This window comes from Eubalaena glacialis, chromosome 1, assembly GCF_028564815.1.
Source record: "Eubalaena glacialis isolate mEubGla1 chromosome 1, mEubGla1.1.hap2.+ XY, whole genome shotgun sequence".
In the NCBI taxonomy this organism is placed as follows: domain Eukaryota; kingdom Metazoa; phylum Chordata; class Mammalia; order Artiodactyla; family Balaenidae; genus Eubalaena; species Eubalaena glacialis.
Window position 1 is genome coordinate 166,322,667 of NC_083716.1, and position 20,617 is coordinate 166,343,283.

The 20,617-nt window shown below is 39.6% G+C and overlaps 1 protein-coding gene across 3 annotated transcripts in view; it reads right to left on the bottom strand.

Annotated features, from left to right (window-relative positions):
- ACVR1 (activin A receptor type 1) overlaps nt 1–20,617 on the bottom strand; it is a 124,911-nt gene that overhangs the window by 13,946 nt on the left and 90,348 nt on the right. For all 3 annotated transcript variants that reach the window (XM_061183987.1, XM_061183996.1, XM_061184003.1), the window contains 4 exons: nt 19,457–19,668; nt 15,788–15,887; nt 12,079–12,225; nt 2,435–2,710 (listed from right to left, as the gene is read on the bottom strand). In XM_061183987.1, the coding sequence (XP_061039970.1) occupies nt 2,435–2,710; nt 12,079–12,225; nt 15,788–15,887; nt 19,457–19,668 (735 nt within the window). The remainder of the gene's footprint in view (nt 1–2,434; nt 2,711–12,078; nt 12,226–15,787; nt 15,888–19,456; nt 19,669–20,617) is intronic.

The window sequence follows — 20,617 nt, forward strand, 5'->3', positions numbered from 1 at the left end:
TTGAAGTATTTAGTAGTAAAGAGTTGTGACTTTGTAACTTATTTTCAAATGAATTTGCAAATATATACACTCAGCCACATAAAGCAAATTTGGCAACATTTTAATAACTGTTGAATCTAGGTGTTGTGGATATGAATGACCATCATACTACTTTTTCAATCTTTCTTTATGCTTGAATTTTTCTATGATCAAAAGTTAGGAAAATACAATACTGGTATTTTTGCTAAAATACTGGTAGTTTTGCAGTATTAATAATAGAACATAATTTCTAACAAGTGATCCTTAATTTCTAGGTATAAAGTAAAAAATTAATATAAATTGCGGTCTTACAGGAGCTATCTTCTGTACTACCAATCTACTTCCCTGAATAATGACCCCGTAACACAGATTTCTGTGTGAAACCGTGAATCCAGCTGGAAAGCTATAGGTCAAAATTAATGCAATTAAATAATTAATTAGTTGGATTTGCTAATTCCCCCCAAGTCCCATAAACCAAAACCAACAGCTGCCTCAATTTGTCCATCTTCCCTTGGCCTCAGGACTATAACAGCAGCTACCATTTGAATGACTATTTGCCAAGCATTTATAAAATTTCTGAATCTTACAAGAATTGTGTGAGGTGGGCATAATTGACTTTTAGTGACATGAATAATACATAAACACACTATTATAAAAGTTTCAAACAATAGAGAGACGTTCAAGGCACAGTGTCAAACACTGAAGTCCCCCTTGCTAAGCCCCCCACCCTTGCCCTGAGTGTAAGCAGGTCAGCACTTAGGGCAGGTAAATAGATAGATGAAAAAACCTGTACAAAAATACTGGATCAGGGACTTCCCTGGTGGCGCAGTGGTTAAGAATCTGCCTGCCAATGCAGGGGACATGGGTTCAAACCCTGGTCTGGGAAGATCCCACATGCCATGGAGCAACTAAGCCCGTGCGCCACAACTACTGAGCCTGCGCTGTAGATCCCGCGAGCCACAACTACTGAGCCCACATGCCACAACTACTGAAGCCCGCGTGCCTAGAGCCTGTGCTCTGCAACAAGAGAAGCCACCACAATGAGAAGCCCGCACATCGCAACAAAGAGTAGCCCCCGCTCACCGCAACTAGAGAAAGCCCGCGTGCAGCAACGAAGACCCAATGCAGCCAAACATAAATAAATTTATTAAAAAAAAAATACTGGGTCAATAATTGGGAAACTCAAATCACCTTAGCTCCATAAGCCATGGCACAGCCATAAAAGTCTTCTACACCACAACAAAAACGTTAGGGTCATGCCTCCTTATACTTGGAAAACACTGTAAAATAATTTCTCAACATGAACACAAGGACTTTAAAGGGATAAAGAAAGAAATTTTATTTGAAAGAAATTTATTTGAAAGAAAGAAATTTTCCTGATATGTCAAATCCCTTGTGTTTAAAAATAATTTTATCATTTATGTAATTAGAGCTAACACTGCCTAAACCTTTATCAGTGTAACAATAACTATAATGATATGAAAATAAGAGCAACCATTTTTTACTCAAGGAGAGTGAGTATCCTCAGTAGTCCACCGAAATGAATAACCAAAATTACAATTCAGTTCTCATTAGCATAATTATTCAGCCAATATTCTAGGGGTCTAGGATGAATAGGCTTTATAGAGAATGCCACTAGAAATGAAAATAATCTTATTTATAATGCAATTAAAGCTACATTAAGCATCACCCTAACACCATAAGAATGAGATATGCCAGCAGGGCAAATGGTAATTTAGTTTGGGGAATTTTTTTTTTTCCCTCTTTCTTTGATTGATAATTTTGCCTTGGTTACAGAAGAACAACTTTATAAACCATTTTTAAGACAAATTCATTCCATAGGTTATTTCATTGTGTACCTACTTTGTGTAAGGCTTGTGAAATCAGAATGCAACAGTACTGGTTGCCTCTCAGGGTGGGCTGGGGCAGGAACGGACTGAACCAGCACGAGGTGACTTTCTAGAGTAATGGGAAGGTCTGTATCTTGACAGCGATTTGGATTTTACAGCATTTGTCAAAAATCTGAGGGTGTATACTTAAGATCTGTGCATTTCATGTGAAATGTAAATTTTACCTGAAAAGAAAAAAAAAGTAAACAAAGAACTCCAGTGAATGATATATTGGTGTGTATGCTGAAGCCATTGGAGGGAAGGGCTCTTTTGTCTGCAATTTACTTTGAAATGTATCAAAGATTAAGATGTATTGATAAATGGAGGCTGGATATGTGATAACAGTAAAATGTTCATGGGAGAATCTAGGTGGTAAATATACAGGTGTTCACCATGAAGCCCTTTCAATTTGCATGCTTGAAATTTTTCATAACAAAGTGTTTGGAGGGAAAAAGATGCAACCTGGCTAAACAAGGGAAGACAACAAAAGTTAAAACAGTAATTAAAAAATATTTTAAAAAATTTACCCAAATCTGCTATGCAACACTGTCCATTCTTCTTAACCAGGATGTTTTTGCTTTTTAAATCTCGGTGAGCAATGGCTGGTTTCCCTTGGGTCCCAAAGATCTCTATGTGTAAATGTGCGAGACCACTAGCTATGGACAGCACTATTCGCAGGCAGCTCACTGTATCCAGAGTAGTCAGCTGAAGGTAGTCATACAGCGATCCCATTTCATGATAATGTGTGATTAACCACAACTGTGTACTGGAGTGTCTTGATGTCATGTCTGAAGCAATGAAACCTGGAGAGAGCAAGAACAAAATTAATAGACATGTGAGAATTTCACATTACAGCTTAATTTACTATACAGAAATAGTGACCCATACAGTAGAGATCACCTATAACAAAAAATAATTAAACTTACCAACTGCCATGAAAGGAGGTTTACAGAGGCATCAACAGAGAAAAATAATGTATTTATACCTTAAGAAGATACTGCTAATGAAGAGGAAATTTTCATATTCATTTCCACTGTAAATAATCCTTTGAAATTTTTTTTACATTGCATTAAGATTCAGATAGAAATAATATCTTTGTGTTTACCCATAATGAGAGTGTTAAACCCTTTATCATGTTGACATTCCAAGCACAGATCATTCATCAACCACCCAGAAAGAACACAAAGCCTAGAACCTAGACACCTGTGTTCTAGTCTTGATCTGCCTGTGATCTGCAACTCATTTGGGCTCTTTGGATTGTCTCTGCTATAAAATCAAGGGGTGAGTTTATATTAAATGTGACTGATTCATCGATTTAAAAAAGGAACCTATCAAATGTAACAGGCACCTAGGATGCTCTTTTTGTCAGTCACACAGGAAAACCAAGATGATGGTGTTTGTTGGCTAGAAAAGAAGACAGAGTTAAAATGGAAAAGTTATGATATAATGTGAAAAGTCCTGTAATATTTATGTGCAAAGGATAACAGGAGCCCAGAGCAGGGAATCATAATAATTCAGACTAGATGTTACAGTAGGCTTCCATCAAGAAGTGACAACTGAAGTCGTCTTGAAAAGAAGTGAGATACTGATCCTGTGATAAACTGTAAACATGAAAAAGAATATATATGTATAACCAAGTCACTTTTCTGTACAGCAGAAATTAACACAACATTGTAAATCAACTATACTTCAATAAAATTTTTTTAAAAAGTGAGATATTGAAAGATGTAGATAAAGAGGAAGAAAGAAATTTTTCTAGACATTCTGAGGGGACTTTTCAGCACACTGAAAGAACTTGCAGTCGGAGGCACTTCCTAACCTATGAAATAAATGGTGATGTGTGTGCCTGTCTTTCCTGCTACAGAGGTGCTTTCCTAGCATTACAGATCTATACCTTATAGACACCCATATGGACAGTGAAATTTGGGACTTAGAAATACAAGGGGATTTTTTTTTTTTTTAAAGACAGCTATGGCTTGAAGAATTAAATGACTTGTGTAAGTGTAAAGGAAAAGGAGAATACATAAACATGCCATACTTTATATAAAGTACTTTATATAAAATTTGTATCACTTGCACCAATATTTTCCCACGGAATTTTTCTCAGTAGACCAGAAAGATAAATATTGTACTCATTTTACACATGAAGTTGCTGCTGGGAGGTGCCAAGGATCACACAGCTATTAAGTTGCTACCAACTCCAAATTTGGTGCCAGCTGCTCTGATACTCCATACCTTGCATAGGAAAGTTCTGGGAACAAAGAAAGGTTTCCCTATGTGATCATCATCATCATCGACAACAGAAGCAGCTAATAATTAGTGAGAATCAGCAACGTGCCAGGCACAGTTCTCAACATCCTACATGCAATCCTCCAACAACCACATGAAGGGGGTAGATTACATCACTGACATTAAGGTCAGTAACCGTCCCCAGCAATCTGGCTCCAGAACCCATACTCTTCTTACCCACCATATCATCCTGCCCTCAAACAAGCTGGCTTCTACTCGAGAAAGACAATCTGACATTTGTACCTATGGGACATCTGTAAAGTGAACCGAGTAACACTTCCGCACCTTGATCCCCATCTCTTTCTCCCTCTTCCCCTAAGCTGGTCCCCACAGCCAGACTTAGTCTCTCACTCTTCCCTGTTATCCCACCTGCCTTCGTATCCCCATAGCTGATTCTCGTGGAACCCTTAGCTGGCCATAATATCAAACAAAATGTGCACTTAGACATTTATTTATTCTTGCTAAAGAAAATGTTTCTGCTACAACAAGGTCCTACTGTATAGCACGGGGAATTACATTCAGTATACTGAGATAAACCATAATGGAAAAGAATATAAAAAAGAAGGTCTATATGAGTATAACTGAGTCACTTTGCTGTACAGCAGAGATGGGCACAACACTGTCAATCAACTGTACTTCAGTTAAAAAAAGGTTCCGCTTTATCACCTTAAACCACATGATATTCATCTTTTTTTAAATTTTTTTAACATCTTTATTGGAGTATAATTGCTTCACAATGTTGTGTTAGTTTCTGCTGTATAACAAAGTGAATCAGCTATACATATACATATATCCCCATATCTCCTCCCTCTTGCACCTCCCTCCCATCCTCCCTATCCCACCCCTCTAGGTGGTCACAAAGCACCGAGCTGATCTCCCTGTGCTATGCGGCTGCTTCCCACTAGCTATCTGTTTTACATTTGGTAGTGTATATATGTCAATGCTACTTCGTCCCAGCTTACCCTCCCCCCTCCCCGTGTCCTCAAGTCCATTCTCTACGTCTGTGTAGGTCTTTATTCCTGTCCTGCCCCTAGGTTCATCAGAACCATTTTTTTTTTTAGATTCCATATATATGTGTTAGCATACGGTATTTGTTTTTCTCTTTCTGACTTACTTCACTCTGTATGACAGACTCTAGGTCCACCCACCTCACTACAAATAACTCAATTTTGTTTCTTTTTATGGCTGAGTAATATTCCATTGTATATATGTGCCACATCTTCTTTATCCATTCATCTGTCTATGGACACTTAGGTTGCTTCCATGTCCTGGCTATTGTAAATAGTGCTGCAATGAACATTGTGGTACATGACTCTTTTGGAATTATGGATTTCTCAGGGTATATGCCCAGTAGTGGGATTGCTGGGTCATATGGTAGTTCTATTTTTAGTTTTTTAAGGAACCTCCATACTGTTCTCCATAGTGACTGTATCAATTTACATTCCCACCAACAGTGCAAGAGGGTCCCCTTTTCTCCAAACCCTCTCCAGCATTTGTTTGCAGATTTTTTGATGGCCATTCTAACTGGTGTGAGGTGATACCTCATTGTAGTTTTGATTTGCATTTCTCTAATGATTAGTGATGTTGAGCATCCTTTCATGTGTTTGTTGGCAATCTGCATATCTTCTTGGGAGAAATGTCTATTTAGGTCTTCTGCCCATTTTTGGACTGGGTTGTTTGTTTTTTTGATATTGAGCTGCATGAGCTGCTTGTATATTTTGGAGATTAATCCTTTGTCAGTTGCTTCGTTTGCAAATATTTTCTCCCATTCTGAGGGTTGTCTTTTCGTCTTGTTTATGGTTTCCTTTGCTGTGCAAAAAGCTTTTCATTAGGTCCCATTTGTTTATTTTTGTTTTTATTTCCATTCCTCTAGGAGATGAGTCAAAAAGGATCTTGCTGTGGTTTATGTCATAGAGTGTTCTGCCTATGTTTTCCTCTAAGAATTTTATAGTGTCTGGCCTTACATTTAGGTCTTTAATCCATTTTGAGTTTAGTTTTGTATATGGTGTTAGGGAGTGTTCTAATTTCATTCTTTGACATGTAGCTGTCCAGTTTTCCCAGCACCACTTATTGAAGAGGCTCTCTTTTCTCCATTGTATATTCTTGCCTCCTTTATCAAAAATAAGTTGACCATATGTGTGTGGGTTTATCTCTGGGCTTTCTATCCTGTTCCATTAATCTGTATTTCTTCTTTTGTGCCAGTACCACACTGTCTTGATTACTGTACCTTTGTAGTAGAGTCTGAAGTCAGGGAGCCTGATTCCTCCAGCTCCATTTTTCTTTCTCAAGATGGCTTTGGCTATTCGGGGTCCTTTGTGTCTCCATACAAATTGTGAAATTTTTTGTTCTAGTTCTATGAAAAATGCCAGTGGTAGTTTGATAGGGATTGCGCTGAATCTGTAGATTGCTTTGGGTAGTATAGTCATTTTCACAATGTTGATTCTTCCAATCCAAGAACATGGTACATCTCTCCATCTGTTTGTACCATCTTTAATTTCTTTCATCAGTGTCTTATAGTTTTCTGCATACAGGTCTTTTGTGTCCTTAGGTAGGTTTATTCCTAGGTATTTTACTCTTTTTGTTGCAGTGGTAAATGGGAGTGTTTCCTTAATTTCTCTTTCAGATTTTTCATCATTAGTGTATAGGAATGCAAGAGATTTCTGTGCATTAATTTTGTATCCTGCTACTTTACCAAATTCATTGATTAGCTCTAGTAGTTTTCTGGTAGCATCTTTAGGATTCTCTATGTATAGTATCATGTCATCTGCAAACAGTGACAGTTTTACTTCTTCTTTTCCAATTTGGATTCCTTTTACTTCTTTTTCTTCTCTGATGGCTGTGGCTAAAACTTCCAAAACTATGTTGAATAATAGTGGTGAGAGTGGCCAACCTTGTCTTGTTCCTGATCTTAAAGGAAATGGCTTCCGGTTTTCACCATTGAGAATGATGTTGGCCGTGGGTTTGTCATATATGGCCTTTACTATGTTGAGGTAGGTTCCCTTTGTGCCTACTTTCTTGAGAGTTTTTATCACAAATTGGTGTTGAATTTTGTCAAAAGCTTTTTCTGCATCTATTGAGATGATCATATGTAAACCACATGATATTCATCTTTAATAACTTTCTCCAAAATGAATATCCCAAACTATAGAAGCACCACTCAGAAGAAATTAAATTACTGCTATATATTTGCGTAGCCTTTACTGATTCCTCTGGCCAAGGGAGACCAGCATCTGATTGATTGAGTGATTGATTAAATAAATAAATAAATAAATACAATTTATTCTCTCACCTTCTCTAAGTCCCCAAGTTCTTAGAGAAGGATTTTGTCTGTCCCGTTTGTTAGGCTCTAGACCTTCAAGAAAACTGACTTTTAAATAAGTAAGATTTTTTTAAAAACTATTTACCACTCAAGTGTGAATTGTACAACTACATTTGCTTCAACATGCTAGAGCATTTTTATGGGACTTTTGTACTTTGAGTCAAAGCACTCTACTGTTAGTGGAGACTGAACAGGTGCCCATACATTGGAAGCCTGGCCCAGCCATTGGACGTGTTCATAACACCGAGAGAGCGTGATTAGGGCAAAAGCCTCTTACATAACAGCCAAAGTCATCCTCCCAGGCGCCTCGAAAACTAAAATAAAACCCCAAATCTTAAGTGAGGTCAGCAGTGCCCTTGTAAGCCTCTCACTGGCAGCTCTCATGGGAACCAGGCGCTGGGCAGCTCTGATACCTGAGAAGCGAGGCCACCATGCTGGGGAGCACAGGGCCTGAGAGTGTTGGGCCCCAGAGCCAGACTACTGGGCATCCACACGGCTCCCCATCCTGAGCTGGGTGATCCCACATGTGTCACATAAAATCGCCACCTTGGGGCTTCCCTGGTGGTACAGTGGTTGAGAATCTGCCTGCCAATGCAGGGGACACGGGTTCGATCCTTCGTCTGGGAAGATCCCACATGCCGCGGAGCAACTAGGCCCGTGAGCCACAGTTACTGAGCCTGCGCGTCTGGAGCCTGTGCTCCGCAACAAGAGAGGCCGCGAAAGTGAGAGGCCCGCGCACCGCGATGAAGAGTGGCCCCCACTCGCCGCAACTAGAGAAAGCCCTCGCACAGAAACGAAGACCCAACACAGCCATAAATAAATAAATAAATACATAGATAGATAGATAGATAGATAGATAGATAGATAGATAGATAAATAAATTGCCACCTCGGTTTCCTCGTTTATAAGATATGGATAGCACCGTCCTGTATCTCAAAGGGTTACTGTGAAAATAAAGAGTTACTGTAGGTAAAATGCTTCATATGATGCCTACCACACAGTAAGTGTTCAAGAGTAGCTGGTTACTATTATAGTTCAAAACAGTTCTGGGTTCAATTACAGCCCCAAAGTTTGTAATTTAATATCTTTTTCAGGTAGTTTCCTTCACTTCCAGTTGGTCTCAAGGAATTCTGACTGATTAAATGGTTAAGCAGTACCTTTTAAGAGCATGTGGCAGTTCTGGAGATGGAGGGTGGTGACGGTTGCACAGTATGATTGCACTTAAATCTCGCTTATATGATTAAAATGGTCAACTTAATGGCTATTGTACCATTTTTTTTTAGTGCTATAATCGCTCTTAAAAATTTATTTCATTGAAGTATAGTTGATTTATAATGCGTTAATTTCTGCTGTACAGCACAGTGATTCAGTTATACATATATATATATTCTTTTTCATATTCTTTTCTATTATGGTTTATCACAGGATATTGAATATCCCTGTGCAATACAGTAGGACCTTGTTGTTTATCCATCCTCTATATATTAGTTTGCCTCTGCTAATTCTGAACTCCCCATCCTTCCCTCCCCTACTCCCCTCTCCCTTGGCAACCACAAGTCTGTTCTCTAAGTCTGTGAGTCTGTTTTTGTTTCATAGATAAGTTCATTTGTGTCATATTTTAGATATAAGTGATATCATATGTACCATAATTTTTTTTTAAAAGAATGTAAGATGAGACTTTGGAGTGAAATTGTCGTATTAACTGAAACTCCCTGGTTTCAGTCATGAGGAAGAGGATGCTCAGAAACATACAACTTTGGCCCAAAGTCACAGAGTGGGACTCTAATGATGCTGAGAGTAGAAACTGGCTTCCCAAACTCCCAGACACTGTTCCAACCACCAAACAGAGCCTCCCGTCATTCACTTATCTGCTGACTTCTACACCAGACACAGCAGAAGGAAGAGCTGAAATCCAAACTAGTCATTGGAAAGATATCATTTTGGGGGGGATAAACAAAGAGGGCCCAGAATTTTATACGTGTGTGTGTGTAATTTAATTATGTATTTCGAGGGGGCTAGAGTTAGCAATACTCAAGGGTGGGGGAAATCATGATCTGTTATTGAAAACAATCTTTTGATAGAAAAGAAAATGTCACAGAAAACAAAATCTCTATATCCAAAAAACTGCTAAGGCAGGGAAAGAAGTTTAACCACAAAAGGTGGTACATTTCTACAAGCTGTCTCAACTAAGAGGACCGACTACACAGTAAAATTAATCCATATAGCTGTAATTATGATGAGGGTAACAAGATCTCATGAATTCACAATTTCCATGGATCATTACGTAGTAAGAAGTGGACAATGTTTTGCCTTCTGTGATCACACTAAGGGAACCTAACTTCTCTCACATGAATCATATTGCAAAGGTGACTTTCAAATTTCCTGTGTGATTAAATCCAATTTAATCAATATTTACTAAGCACCTACCACGTGCAGGGATCTGTCCTCAGGACTGGGTGTGAAAGCAAAAACAATGGACATAATTCTTGTCCTGGGTGTACAGTGGAGTGGTATCACAGGTCATTTAACTCAAGAGCATGGATAAAGTGACTACTTGCATAGCACGGCAACATTTAGAGCGTTTTGCTCAATGAGCCCATAAGCCCATGAGCCCACGAGAAGAGAGGGGCTGCCTGAACATGCCCTTCCTTCAGTGAGTCTCAGACCCCACGTGCTTCTCAGAGTACGTGCACCTGCCTGTTAAGAGTACTTCTACTGTTTAAAGATAAGTACTTCTTGTACATCATGACTTTTAACACGGCCAGTGGTTTATCTGTTACCCAACCTCAGTCTGTTCCAGTGTCAGAGGAAAAATTGGACACTTAAAGGTAATTTTGACTGTAGATGAATTTTCACCTCACACTATGACTCTAGAATCTGAGAAGCAATTCCATGAGCTAACTACCATGTGGTTAAGAGTTAGACCATCCGGTGTGATTCTCAGCTCCATTTTTTAACCTGCTGGGTGATGTTAACCTCTTTGTACCTCTGTTACCTTATCAGTTACAACCAGGAAAATAAGAATATCTGCCCTCTTATGGTCATGGTGAAGATTAAATGAGAAAATGTGCATGACACAAAGCAGTGCTTACTGCATAGTAACTAGTCATTGTTGTTGTTAACACACATGCATCTAACTGCAATACAAGGCAGTGCACGATAAGAGTTATATAGGAGGTAAAAAGTGCAGGAGTGCAGAAAAGCCCAAGTAAATCCCTTGGGAGAGTCTGGAGGGGAACTAAGAAGTTTTGATGAAGGAAGGAGTGGGTGGAGGGTGGAATGGGGATAGTGGGTGACCAAGAGCAACATGAATGGAGACACAGACAGCTGACTCTTCAAGGGCAATCCCAAGGAGTGACAAATATTGGAACTGGCTGCATGTGGGCATATTTGTACAGGAAGTAGCAGAGTCCTCTTGGGACCCCAAAATAGGGAGTCTGGAATGCCAGGCCCAGAAGTCACAAACGTTGCAAGCGATGTGGGAGTCATCAAAGACACTCTGAGCAGAAGTGTCTCAGCTCCCCAGTGGAAGATAATTCAGTGTGGCGAGATGGACTGAAAAGGGGAGACCCATAGCAACGATACAAGTGAGGAGACTAGGTGATGGCGAGGGCCCCAGGGGGAAGGGAAGGGGAGAAAATGACAACAGCAACTGAGACAAGTCTGAGATGGAACATACCACCAAACTGTTGAAGCAAAGCTTTGGACAACTGTCAAACCATGATTTGTAGACAACCTGACTCAGGCTTAATACTAAACTGGCAATACTGGAATAGAAATAAATTCTGGCAATGGCCTTCCTATAAGCCAAACCTGATCCCGTAGCCATGAAGTGGCCAACACTATCCTATAAAGAGTCCAGTTCTATAGAAACTTTATAGCCACTATTAAAGAAGCACTCCAGGCAGCGTTCATCATATATGTATTAGTATAAACACATGTAGAAAAACTTTTCAAAAACAAAGAAGTCAACGGGCTAAAGGAATATTCTAACCCTTTATACTTCCATAGCAGTATTTCAATGGGCTCTTCACATATTTCACAAATGTTTCCAAGCTTTAGTTTCCAAATTAAAATGTATGCTAAATCCTTCTCTAAATCTGGGCTTTAAAAAACGATGCCTTGTTTGAAGGAATGTGCATTTAATTACTATATCCCTGGGAGCTATGAATCTCTAGGAAATCGTCCAAAGATCTTTCTTAGTTTGATTCAAGTAATAAATATTCAAAAAGGGTGGGGTAGGCAGAACTACAGAGGAAGCCTTGAAGTGAACAATATGGGGCAAATTTTTGTTATTTAAATAACAACCTGCAGAGGAAGACTTAGCAATAACAATTTCCTTTTCATCATCCAGAGACTCTTCAAACTTAGCTTCTTTGCAGACTTACACAAGAAATTCATGTGAAAAGAAAATTAAACAGTGTATAAATGCTGTTTATATGGTCCCTATGTCACCATTTAGGAGAGACTTGCGAATTCAGACACACCAAATCTGAGAGGGCAAAGGCAGGCAATTATTTCTTCCTAGAAAAAAATTAATGAGGGGATTATTTCTGTACTTACCTAAAATATTCTCATGCCTCAGCATCACAGTGTTGTACAATTCTGTTTCCCTGAACCACGACTTCTCATCCCGGGAGGAGAAGATCTTCACAGCGACATTCTCCCCTTGCCAGCTGCCCCTCCACACCTCACCATACCTGCCTTTCCCTGTGGAAAGCAACACAGAGGTGACAGGACAGGACAGGTAGCCAGCGAACTTCACGCTAGCAACTCTTAATCCCTCCCATGTGGAAAAACACAACTCAGGGGTATAAATACCACTACTTTTTGCCTGTAAAGACATCCAAAAATAAGGTGGAAACTGCCCCTCCCGGCCACCCTACTGTGCTATCAAATGAAACACTCTCAGAATCTGCATCTGTACAATGAGCTGCTAATTACAAAGTTTACATTTACATTCCTCTATGAAAAGGTATGAAATGCATATGGTTTGTAAAAGCACATGAAAGTTAGTAAAACTTAGACAATGGTACAGATTATTAGATTTCAATGTTGATGAAAGCCAAAAAGCGTGTATGGGGCTTAACTGAGTAACTTACTTGATCCCTTCCCTTAATAAAGGATCAACATAGGCATTTTCTAAGAGTCCAAATTTGTGAATTTACATATGCATTTATATTTTTCACAAAGGAGATCATTAAGTTTGAGATATGCGTTCTGAAGGATTAACACACACACGCACACACACACAGAACAATGCTGTGTAGGAGATCGACAGGCAGCCACTGCCATCCTTAAAGGATTTCTTGGCGGAGGATATATTTCAAAAGAGGATTTGCAAAGTCTTAAACACATAATCCCAGAACAGTCCCGATTTCTGACACTGGTCATGGGTGTTCGCTTGCAAGACAGTCCCCGTGATGCCACAAGTGGGTGACACTGAAAAGGCCACTTGGAGAAGACATTTTCAAAAAACGGTGACGAGCTGTGATCTGATCTGAGGAGTTCGTGCCCCCTCCTGCAGCCCCAGCACAACTGTCAGCTTGTCAACTACATGCTCCTGCTCCCGTTTTTCTCCTTAATGACAGGTAGGTGATCAGGGAGGCTGGGAGGAGGAGGGAATTACCACGAGACTGTGGGGATCAACACGGGGTATGATCAAGGTGAAGACAGACGCGGCACCTAGAAAACGATGCAGCAGGAGATATGAGTTGCAGGGCAGCGGGGCTTTCCACCAAGGCAAGTGGCTGCTGGGAATCCCAGCTGGTAATAAGCTGCTGCGGCACCACCTGTATATACAGGAATGCAGCTCTTTGCTGGAAAACTAAGTCGCTGAGAACCCAAACATGGAGACAGAAAGCATGTCTGTCCAGGAGATTATGTCTGGACATAATCAAAACATAATCAAATCTGCTCAATCTAGATTCCCTTACGATAAGCAATGTCCCTACTAAATACCAGTGACTAATCCAAAAGAGTGTTAAATGAAGCCAGTAAGTGGTCTTTCGTGGGCCACTGTCAAGTCACAAAAATAGTATTTAGTGCAGGATTAATTTGAATAAAGTCATAGCAATTGCCCAGCATTTGTAGTTTAAGATGAAGGCTAGTGCTAAGATCTACAAAATCGACTGCTACAAAAGGGAATGCTCATCTTTTCCTGCCTTTGGTTCCATTCTGTATCTTTATTTGCCCTTTGTCCTCAGATTCTCATTAGGAAGGAGAGAAAAATATCCCAGAGCATTGTGGACATTACTATACAGTTGCCTTAAATCCTATTTTTTTAGAGGAAACAGAGATAGATGTCAGCGTAAGTAGACAGAATTGAAACAGAAACCTACTAAAATGGTTTTCAAAGGCTGTTAAGTTGTCAAATGCTTTTTGCAAATGCAACCTTATGCGGAAGTCCCTGAAAACAGAAGCACAGCTGCCCAAAAGTCCTGGCCATGGAGACCCAAAAGGGGGGTCCCTAAAGCACCTGAAATTTGGAGATTCATTGATCACCATCTGTAACAACTGATCTAGTCCAACTTCTCGTGTTTTTCAACCAAAAATGGTAACATATTATCCAAACAGTTCATTACATATATTTTTATTCAAGCCTGTACTACATGAACACTAACTAGATGCTACTGAAAGGCATGGCTCTTTAGCACTGAACCAATAAAATGCTATAATTGAACATAAACTATTTCAAAAAATGCTGAAGAATATCTATACAACCAGAAACAGTATGCATTTTTAAAGGTGCAGTATTATTTTGCCCTTTGGACTCTGGGGTCCATCTCTGAGGACCGGTCATGAGGGCTGCTGCTCTGTGAATGGTGAGTGGCCATGGGACAGGAGGATGGGGGGTAATGTCCCCCTTCACTTCTTAACCCCTACCCAGGCACCCTTGTTCATAAGCAATTAGGACGTTAGCTGGTACAAGAGGACAACTCTGGCTGTAAGCAGTGAGCGCGCCGGGGGCTTTTCCATTTTTAGTTTCTCTACACACAGTCCGCCGTGGAGGAGAAGCATGAAGTTGGAGTTCAGAAACAGCTGCAGTAGCTACAGACGTAGAGAAAAGGCAACAGGCTCCTCCTGCTGGCCACCTGTGTGCCTGAAGGTGGCAGTCACTTTTCCTACCTCTGCCCACCACCCCCTTCCACTGCTGCATTTGGGGGTGTCCTGGTTTCCATGAAAACAGGAAGAAAAGTCAGAGGATAGCAGCCAAGTGGTGAAGGCAGCCTATGTTGGCCCGTCACCTCCCAAAAGCAAAAGATGATATGGCAAGAGCTGCAAAGCCAGCTCCCCAAAACTGGGAGAACCAGGAGAGTATGGAGATGTTTCTAATCTGTTATTGCTACTGTGGCCATCCCTGCATGCCATCTAAAGGAGAAATGAATGAAAACTGTCATGTGACTTGCAAATGCCCACCTCATAAAACTAAAACTAATAAAAATCAGGACTTTAAAAAAAAAAAGGATTTGCACCACCTTCCTAGAGGGCAATCCAGCAGTATATAAGACAAGCCATAAAAAGTCACGAAGTTTGACCCAGGAACCCCAATTCCTAGAAATTTATTCTGCGTACTCAAAAGAAGCAACTTGTGCAAAACATTTTTCAAACAGTACTGTTAAAGTTATCATGCAATAGACAATTACATAAACTTTAAAATACCTGTGATGTGTACAAATACATGAAAATGTGTGTGAGCTTAAAACTGAAAACAGGGACAAATTATATACACACTATGATTATATCTCTATACACATATGTTCCAATATGGGAAAAAATGTGAGAGGCCACAGAGAAATGTACACAGCTCTTGTTTAAATAAAGCAGTTATGAAGGGTAGCTTTGGTACATTTATTTCATTTTTTTTTAAGGCAGGGGAAGAGTGAGGAAGTATAAAATTGCGATAATCAAGTTGACTGTCCAAAAGCCGACTTACCTCAGATTCCCCAATGCCTATGGTCAGGAGCAGCCATGTTAGTTCATTTTCAAGCATTCCCATCATCCTGAAGGGCCTACTTAAAACTGAAATCTTTTGACTGGGCACTCTGTATCCTGCCTAGTGGATACTAGTGGATACTAGTTCTTTGACAAGAACTTCACCAAGTTCAAGTGCTCCAACACAAGTCACAGATTAGAGGCATACTACCACATGGCTACCTCACATCTCCTGACGTTTAACAAGCAAGAGGCAACACAAAGCAGATTTTCCAAGGTCCATCCTACTTCTAGAACCACAGCATATAACCCGCAAAGAAAGGGAAAAAGGAATTACCAACACACTCCAGCAGTGTGATCTGACGGGCTACCGTTCTCTGTACCAGAAAAGGAAGACCAGAGCCGCTTCCCGACGTACACGAATGATCCAATAAATCCTGTGGTTCAAAACAAGGAGAAAGAGAAAGTATTGAGGAACTGCTCCCAGGTTAGAGTATGAGCGTGCACGTGTGTGTAACTTGCCCGGAGGCAGCAGTCCTGGACACATGGCCTGTTCGTGTGCATGGAAAGCCCCACTGGAGGAAGAACTGGTTTTATTTCTTAGGAAAACCAGAAGCTAGCCCTTTCCCTAATATGGGATAGGTTTTCCTGAGGGATGAGTAGTCCTTTCTTGTATCCAGAGTTTTAGAAGAAAATATATAAAGAAAGAAGCTGAGTGGACAAAGTCAAAGATGTAAATTAAAAAGTCCAAGATGCAGGGCTGAGCCCAAGGGGAAACAGTAGCTAGAACAGCAAGTGGAGCAAAAATCAAAGGCCTTCAAGTCCAAGAGCTGAGCAACATTGACCATATTCGGCCCTGCTCAGAATACCTATCAAAGGATGCAACTTTAGTGGGCATGCCAAGGAACTCTAATAAGGAACAAACAAATTAGGAATAAGGACCAAATGACTCTAATGTTGTTTGTCTTGTAAAGACTCCAATGGCCATCTGAGTCCTCAGACTGGTATACTCAAGAAGAGAGGGCTACCTGGATGGAGGTTACTAGGTAGGTGGGGAACAAGAGTCACAAAATTAACACCACTATGTCATTTCTCTTTTTTTTGTTAACAGTTGTCTACTTTAAAAAAAAAAAAAATTTTTTTTTTATTGAAAGACTCTTTAAATTCTATAGTGCTTTACAATATTCAAAAGTTTCTCACACATGATTTCATATACTGTATGTCATTCTCGATGTCAGTTACCCACAAAGCAGAGAGAAAAAATATGACTTTCATTGAAACATAAAACCATGCCCCAAATCTACTTCTAAAAATGAACACACTGCAAAAAAGATTCCCAATTAGTTCATTCATAAATTTTCCCTTCTTACTCTCAGTGCAAGCCAAGAAGCAGAAGCATTTTTGAATCAGGAATGGATTATCTAAAATAAACAATATTGTGCCCATGGTGATCGTGGGAAGGTTGCAGTACTGTTGATATAACACTCCCCAAAGCTGTCCTTTCCCAAACATTTTAGCTGGCCTGTTACATTAATACATTGCCTTGTTTGAGTTTCATTGTCTTTTACTTACTCTGAGCACCACTGTGAAGTACTGTTGATCAGCAAAATTACCAAAATCTGAACATCTAAAGGAAGGAATTTAGAATCCTTAAAAGCCGCAAAATGGATATTCAACAAGAAACTGAATGTAGATGAAGTAGAGTTTCACATCTCCCTCTTTTGCTGTTCATTTTTCTCTTTATTCATTTAATTTTTTTGAGAGAATAATTCTGAAATTACTATAAAACTAATGTGTCATTTTTTCATAATGTACAATCCTGGTTCTAAACCTAGTTCATAGACTTAAGGGCGGGCGGAATCGACCAAAGACTAACAAACATCTACTTCAACTCTTGGATCCCAAGACTTCTTTTTCAGTGTAGGAGAGCTGTTTAGTAAGGTGCTCGTTGCTGAGTCACATAAATGAGAATATCACTTAAATAAGCAAGTAGGTAGACCAATAATGACAACTTGTTTTAAACAGTGTTGTTTACTGTGTCATTATATTGTGATATACTGTCATCTAAAACGGTTGAGTTGAGAAGACTATTTTAGCATATTTGAAAGCATTCTGCTTTCAAAATTATAGAAGCCATTTAAATAATAATTTACACTAGAGGTTCCTATCAGTGCCCAATGTGATTAGTTATGTTAGCAGTTCTGAGGAACAAAGTTCTGACTACTGCTAAAGTTTTGTCAAGATTCAGCCTTGTATCGTCCTTGCTCCTAACTCAATGAACTCATTTAATTTGCCTGAAAACTTGAAACAAACTTCTAAGTACACTTCTAAAGAAAAACTATATTTTTCTACTTTTTGAATGAAATGTACTTATCTCCTCTTTTCCCAGTTTCACTGTAGCACAATTAAATAGGTAGGTAAAAGGAAGCTAAACAAGGTTCCTTCCCCTTTTTTTTCATACAAAAAAGTACACTTGACTGTGGTCCAGTGATGGGGAAGGCAGTAGGATGGGATATTCCCCAGCCTGTATCAGCCACCATCAAATGTTTTAATAACTCGCCAAGGGCAGTAGTCCAGGTGTAGCACCTGAGCTACAAAGACTGGTGAGGGCAAGTCTTCTCCAGCAAAAACGCTTAACTGCAGAACTCCCAGACACGTGAGGGCAAGCCTTCTCCAGCAAAAAGGCTTAACTGCAGAACTCCCAGACACTTTTAAGTTTGTCGTCTAGCAGAACAAGACTTAATACAGATGATCTTACGTGATGGCATTAAATAACACTGAATCACATTAAAAGCTACCACCTTGACCATCTTTCAATTCATCAGTCAATAACAAGGAGAGTCTCGATTTAGTACTGGCATGACTTTAACATCTTTCTAACACAAATCTTCACCTTTTTTAAGGGGGGCATCCTGCTCAGCACAGTACCCCTATAGAATGTTATTACTTTTCCTTTCGGCACTTGATGGTAACCTATTCAATAGCATGCAATCCCTTTTCTCACTTAAAAGTTTAAAGGTGCTTTAAAATTAACACTTGACAAACAATTTTAAAAAGTGAAAAAAGGAAGACAGTCGCTTTTTAATGCGATTTCGTCATTTTAAAATGTGCAAAAGAGTAACTTTAAAACATACAAATACAATGGTTCCAAACCCTCTGCTAGGGTAGCTGCTAGCCACACGTTGACACTGAGACAGTGAAATGTGGCTGATCTGAACCGATATGTGCTGTACGTATAAAATATACAGATTTTGAAAATTTAGTTTAAAAAAAAAGATGCAAAATATCTCATTAATAATTCTTTAATTATATGTTGAAATGATAATAATTATATATGTTAGGTTAAGTATATTCTTAAAATTTATATCACCTGTGAGGTTTTTTTAACTTTTTTTAAGATGGCTACTAGAACATTTTAAATTACAGATGTGCCGCACGCACATCTATTGCTATTGGACAGCACTGGTTTAACCAAATGAGTGCAGTCCACAAGGGGGCGGCACAGGAGCACGAAAAATTTAATAGTGGCTTTTTTGGATGTCAGGTTTTAAAAGTCTTAAATTACAGGGTGCTGAAATAATCTAGAAGGCAAAGTGATTTTTAATATAAGCAAAAGGTGCTTTTTTTGAAAGCACTTTTACTGCTTAAAAATAGAGTAACTGAGTACCATAAATTCCAAGCCCTCCCCCACCATCAAAATTATAGGCAACCATTGTCTGTCCCTGTCCCCTTACTCCCAAAAGAAAAATAACTACCAAGAATCGACTAAAATAAATCCACTCCCTCATTTAATGTAAATGTCTGTCTAAAATAAATGTTCTCATGTAGGGGAGACTAAACTCACACAGGGGTGCCGGCATATACTTGCTTAAGACGTAAGTGACCAGCAGCATGTGTGCACCCACTATCCAGTCACCAGTTACTGGTTCGCATTTCGTGCTTGAAATAAGAAAGCATCTTCAGCCATCTTTGTTATGCTTGGGGTCCCCTGGGGCCACAAACTCACTGCTAACGTGCTGTCTCCGACATTGGTGGTGATGAGCCCTTCGATGGTGCCATACTCCACATCTCTGGGGTTGAGGCGTTCTTGGTTGCGCCTTTTAAATTTTCGGAGAGCAACTCCCAGCAGGCAGGCTAGAAGGCAGACTGCGAACACTACAGACAGAATGATGAGGCCAACCTCCAAGTGGAAATTCTGTGTTCCAGGAAACGACTTCCCTGGAGATGGGAGAGAGAAGGGTAATTGGCTGTAAGGATCATTGTTTACTTATTATTTAGCATAACCAATGCTTAACAAGCAGCTCGCTCCTGATCCTGACCACATAGTCTCATAAGTCACAAAGTGTTGAAACTAAAAGACTTCCTAATACCTGGCCAACACCCCAGTCATTTAACCATTATTCATTTAGACACAATAGGAGTTTGAAAAAATTCCACTGAGAACCAATTTATTAATGCATCTATGTGAAAAGTGTTTTTAAAATATAAAGTACTATACAAATCTCTGATACTATCCTTATTAACCTGGATTTGATCTGTAAGGATGTTTTACCATCAAGCCCTTACAGACAGACACTATACTGTAATATTCCTGTGAGAAAGTGGTATCTGAGTTAAGACCAAATTATCCAATCTGTGGTCTCTCTCTTCAATGTATCTTGGATGTCCACTGCTGAATTCTCATTGCTATTTTTACATCATGATTTCTGCCTAGGAACCTATTCATTCACCTGTTCTCTAACTCGCTTATTCAGCATTCATTCACTCACTCAAAACGTTCTATCATTGATTCACTCACTCACCTAATCACTCATTCACTCTCTGGCTCAGACATTATTACATACCCATTCAAACATCTGTGCATTCACTCGAATACTCACATGTCACTCGAGCAAATATTCACTTTGCCTAATGAGTTAAATCAAAGTTTCTCAGTTGCATAGTGAAGGTCCATAATTAAAAGATCCCAAGGCAATAATCACCTCTGAATTTCAGACGCTTTCCTGACATCATGTCACCAAGCCCTGTTCTTCCCCACGTATGCCTTACTCTTTCCACGTCCCTGGCCTCTTCAGCCATCCAATCTCAAGCCGAACTTCCTTTATAACTTTCTTTTAACTTTCCAAATCCAAATTAATCAACAACTTGGCACATGTCACTTGTATGA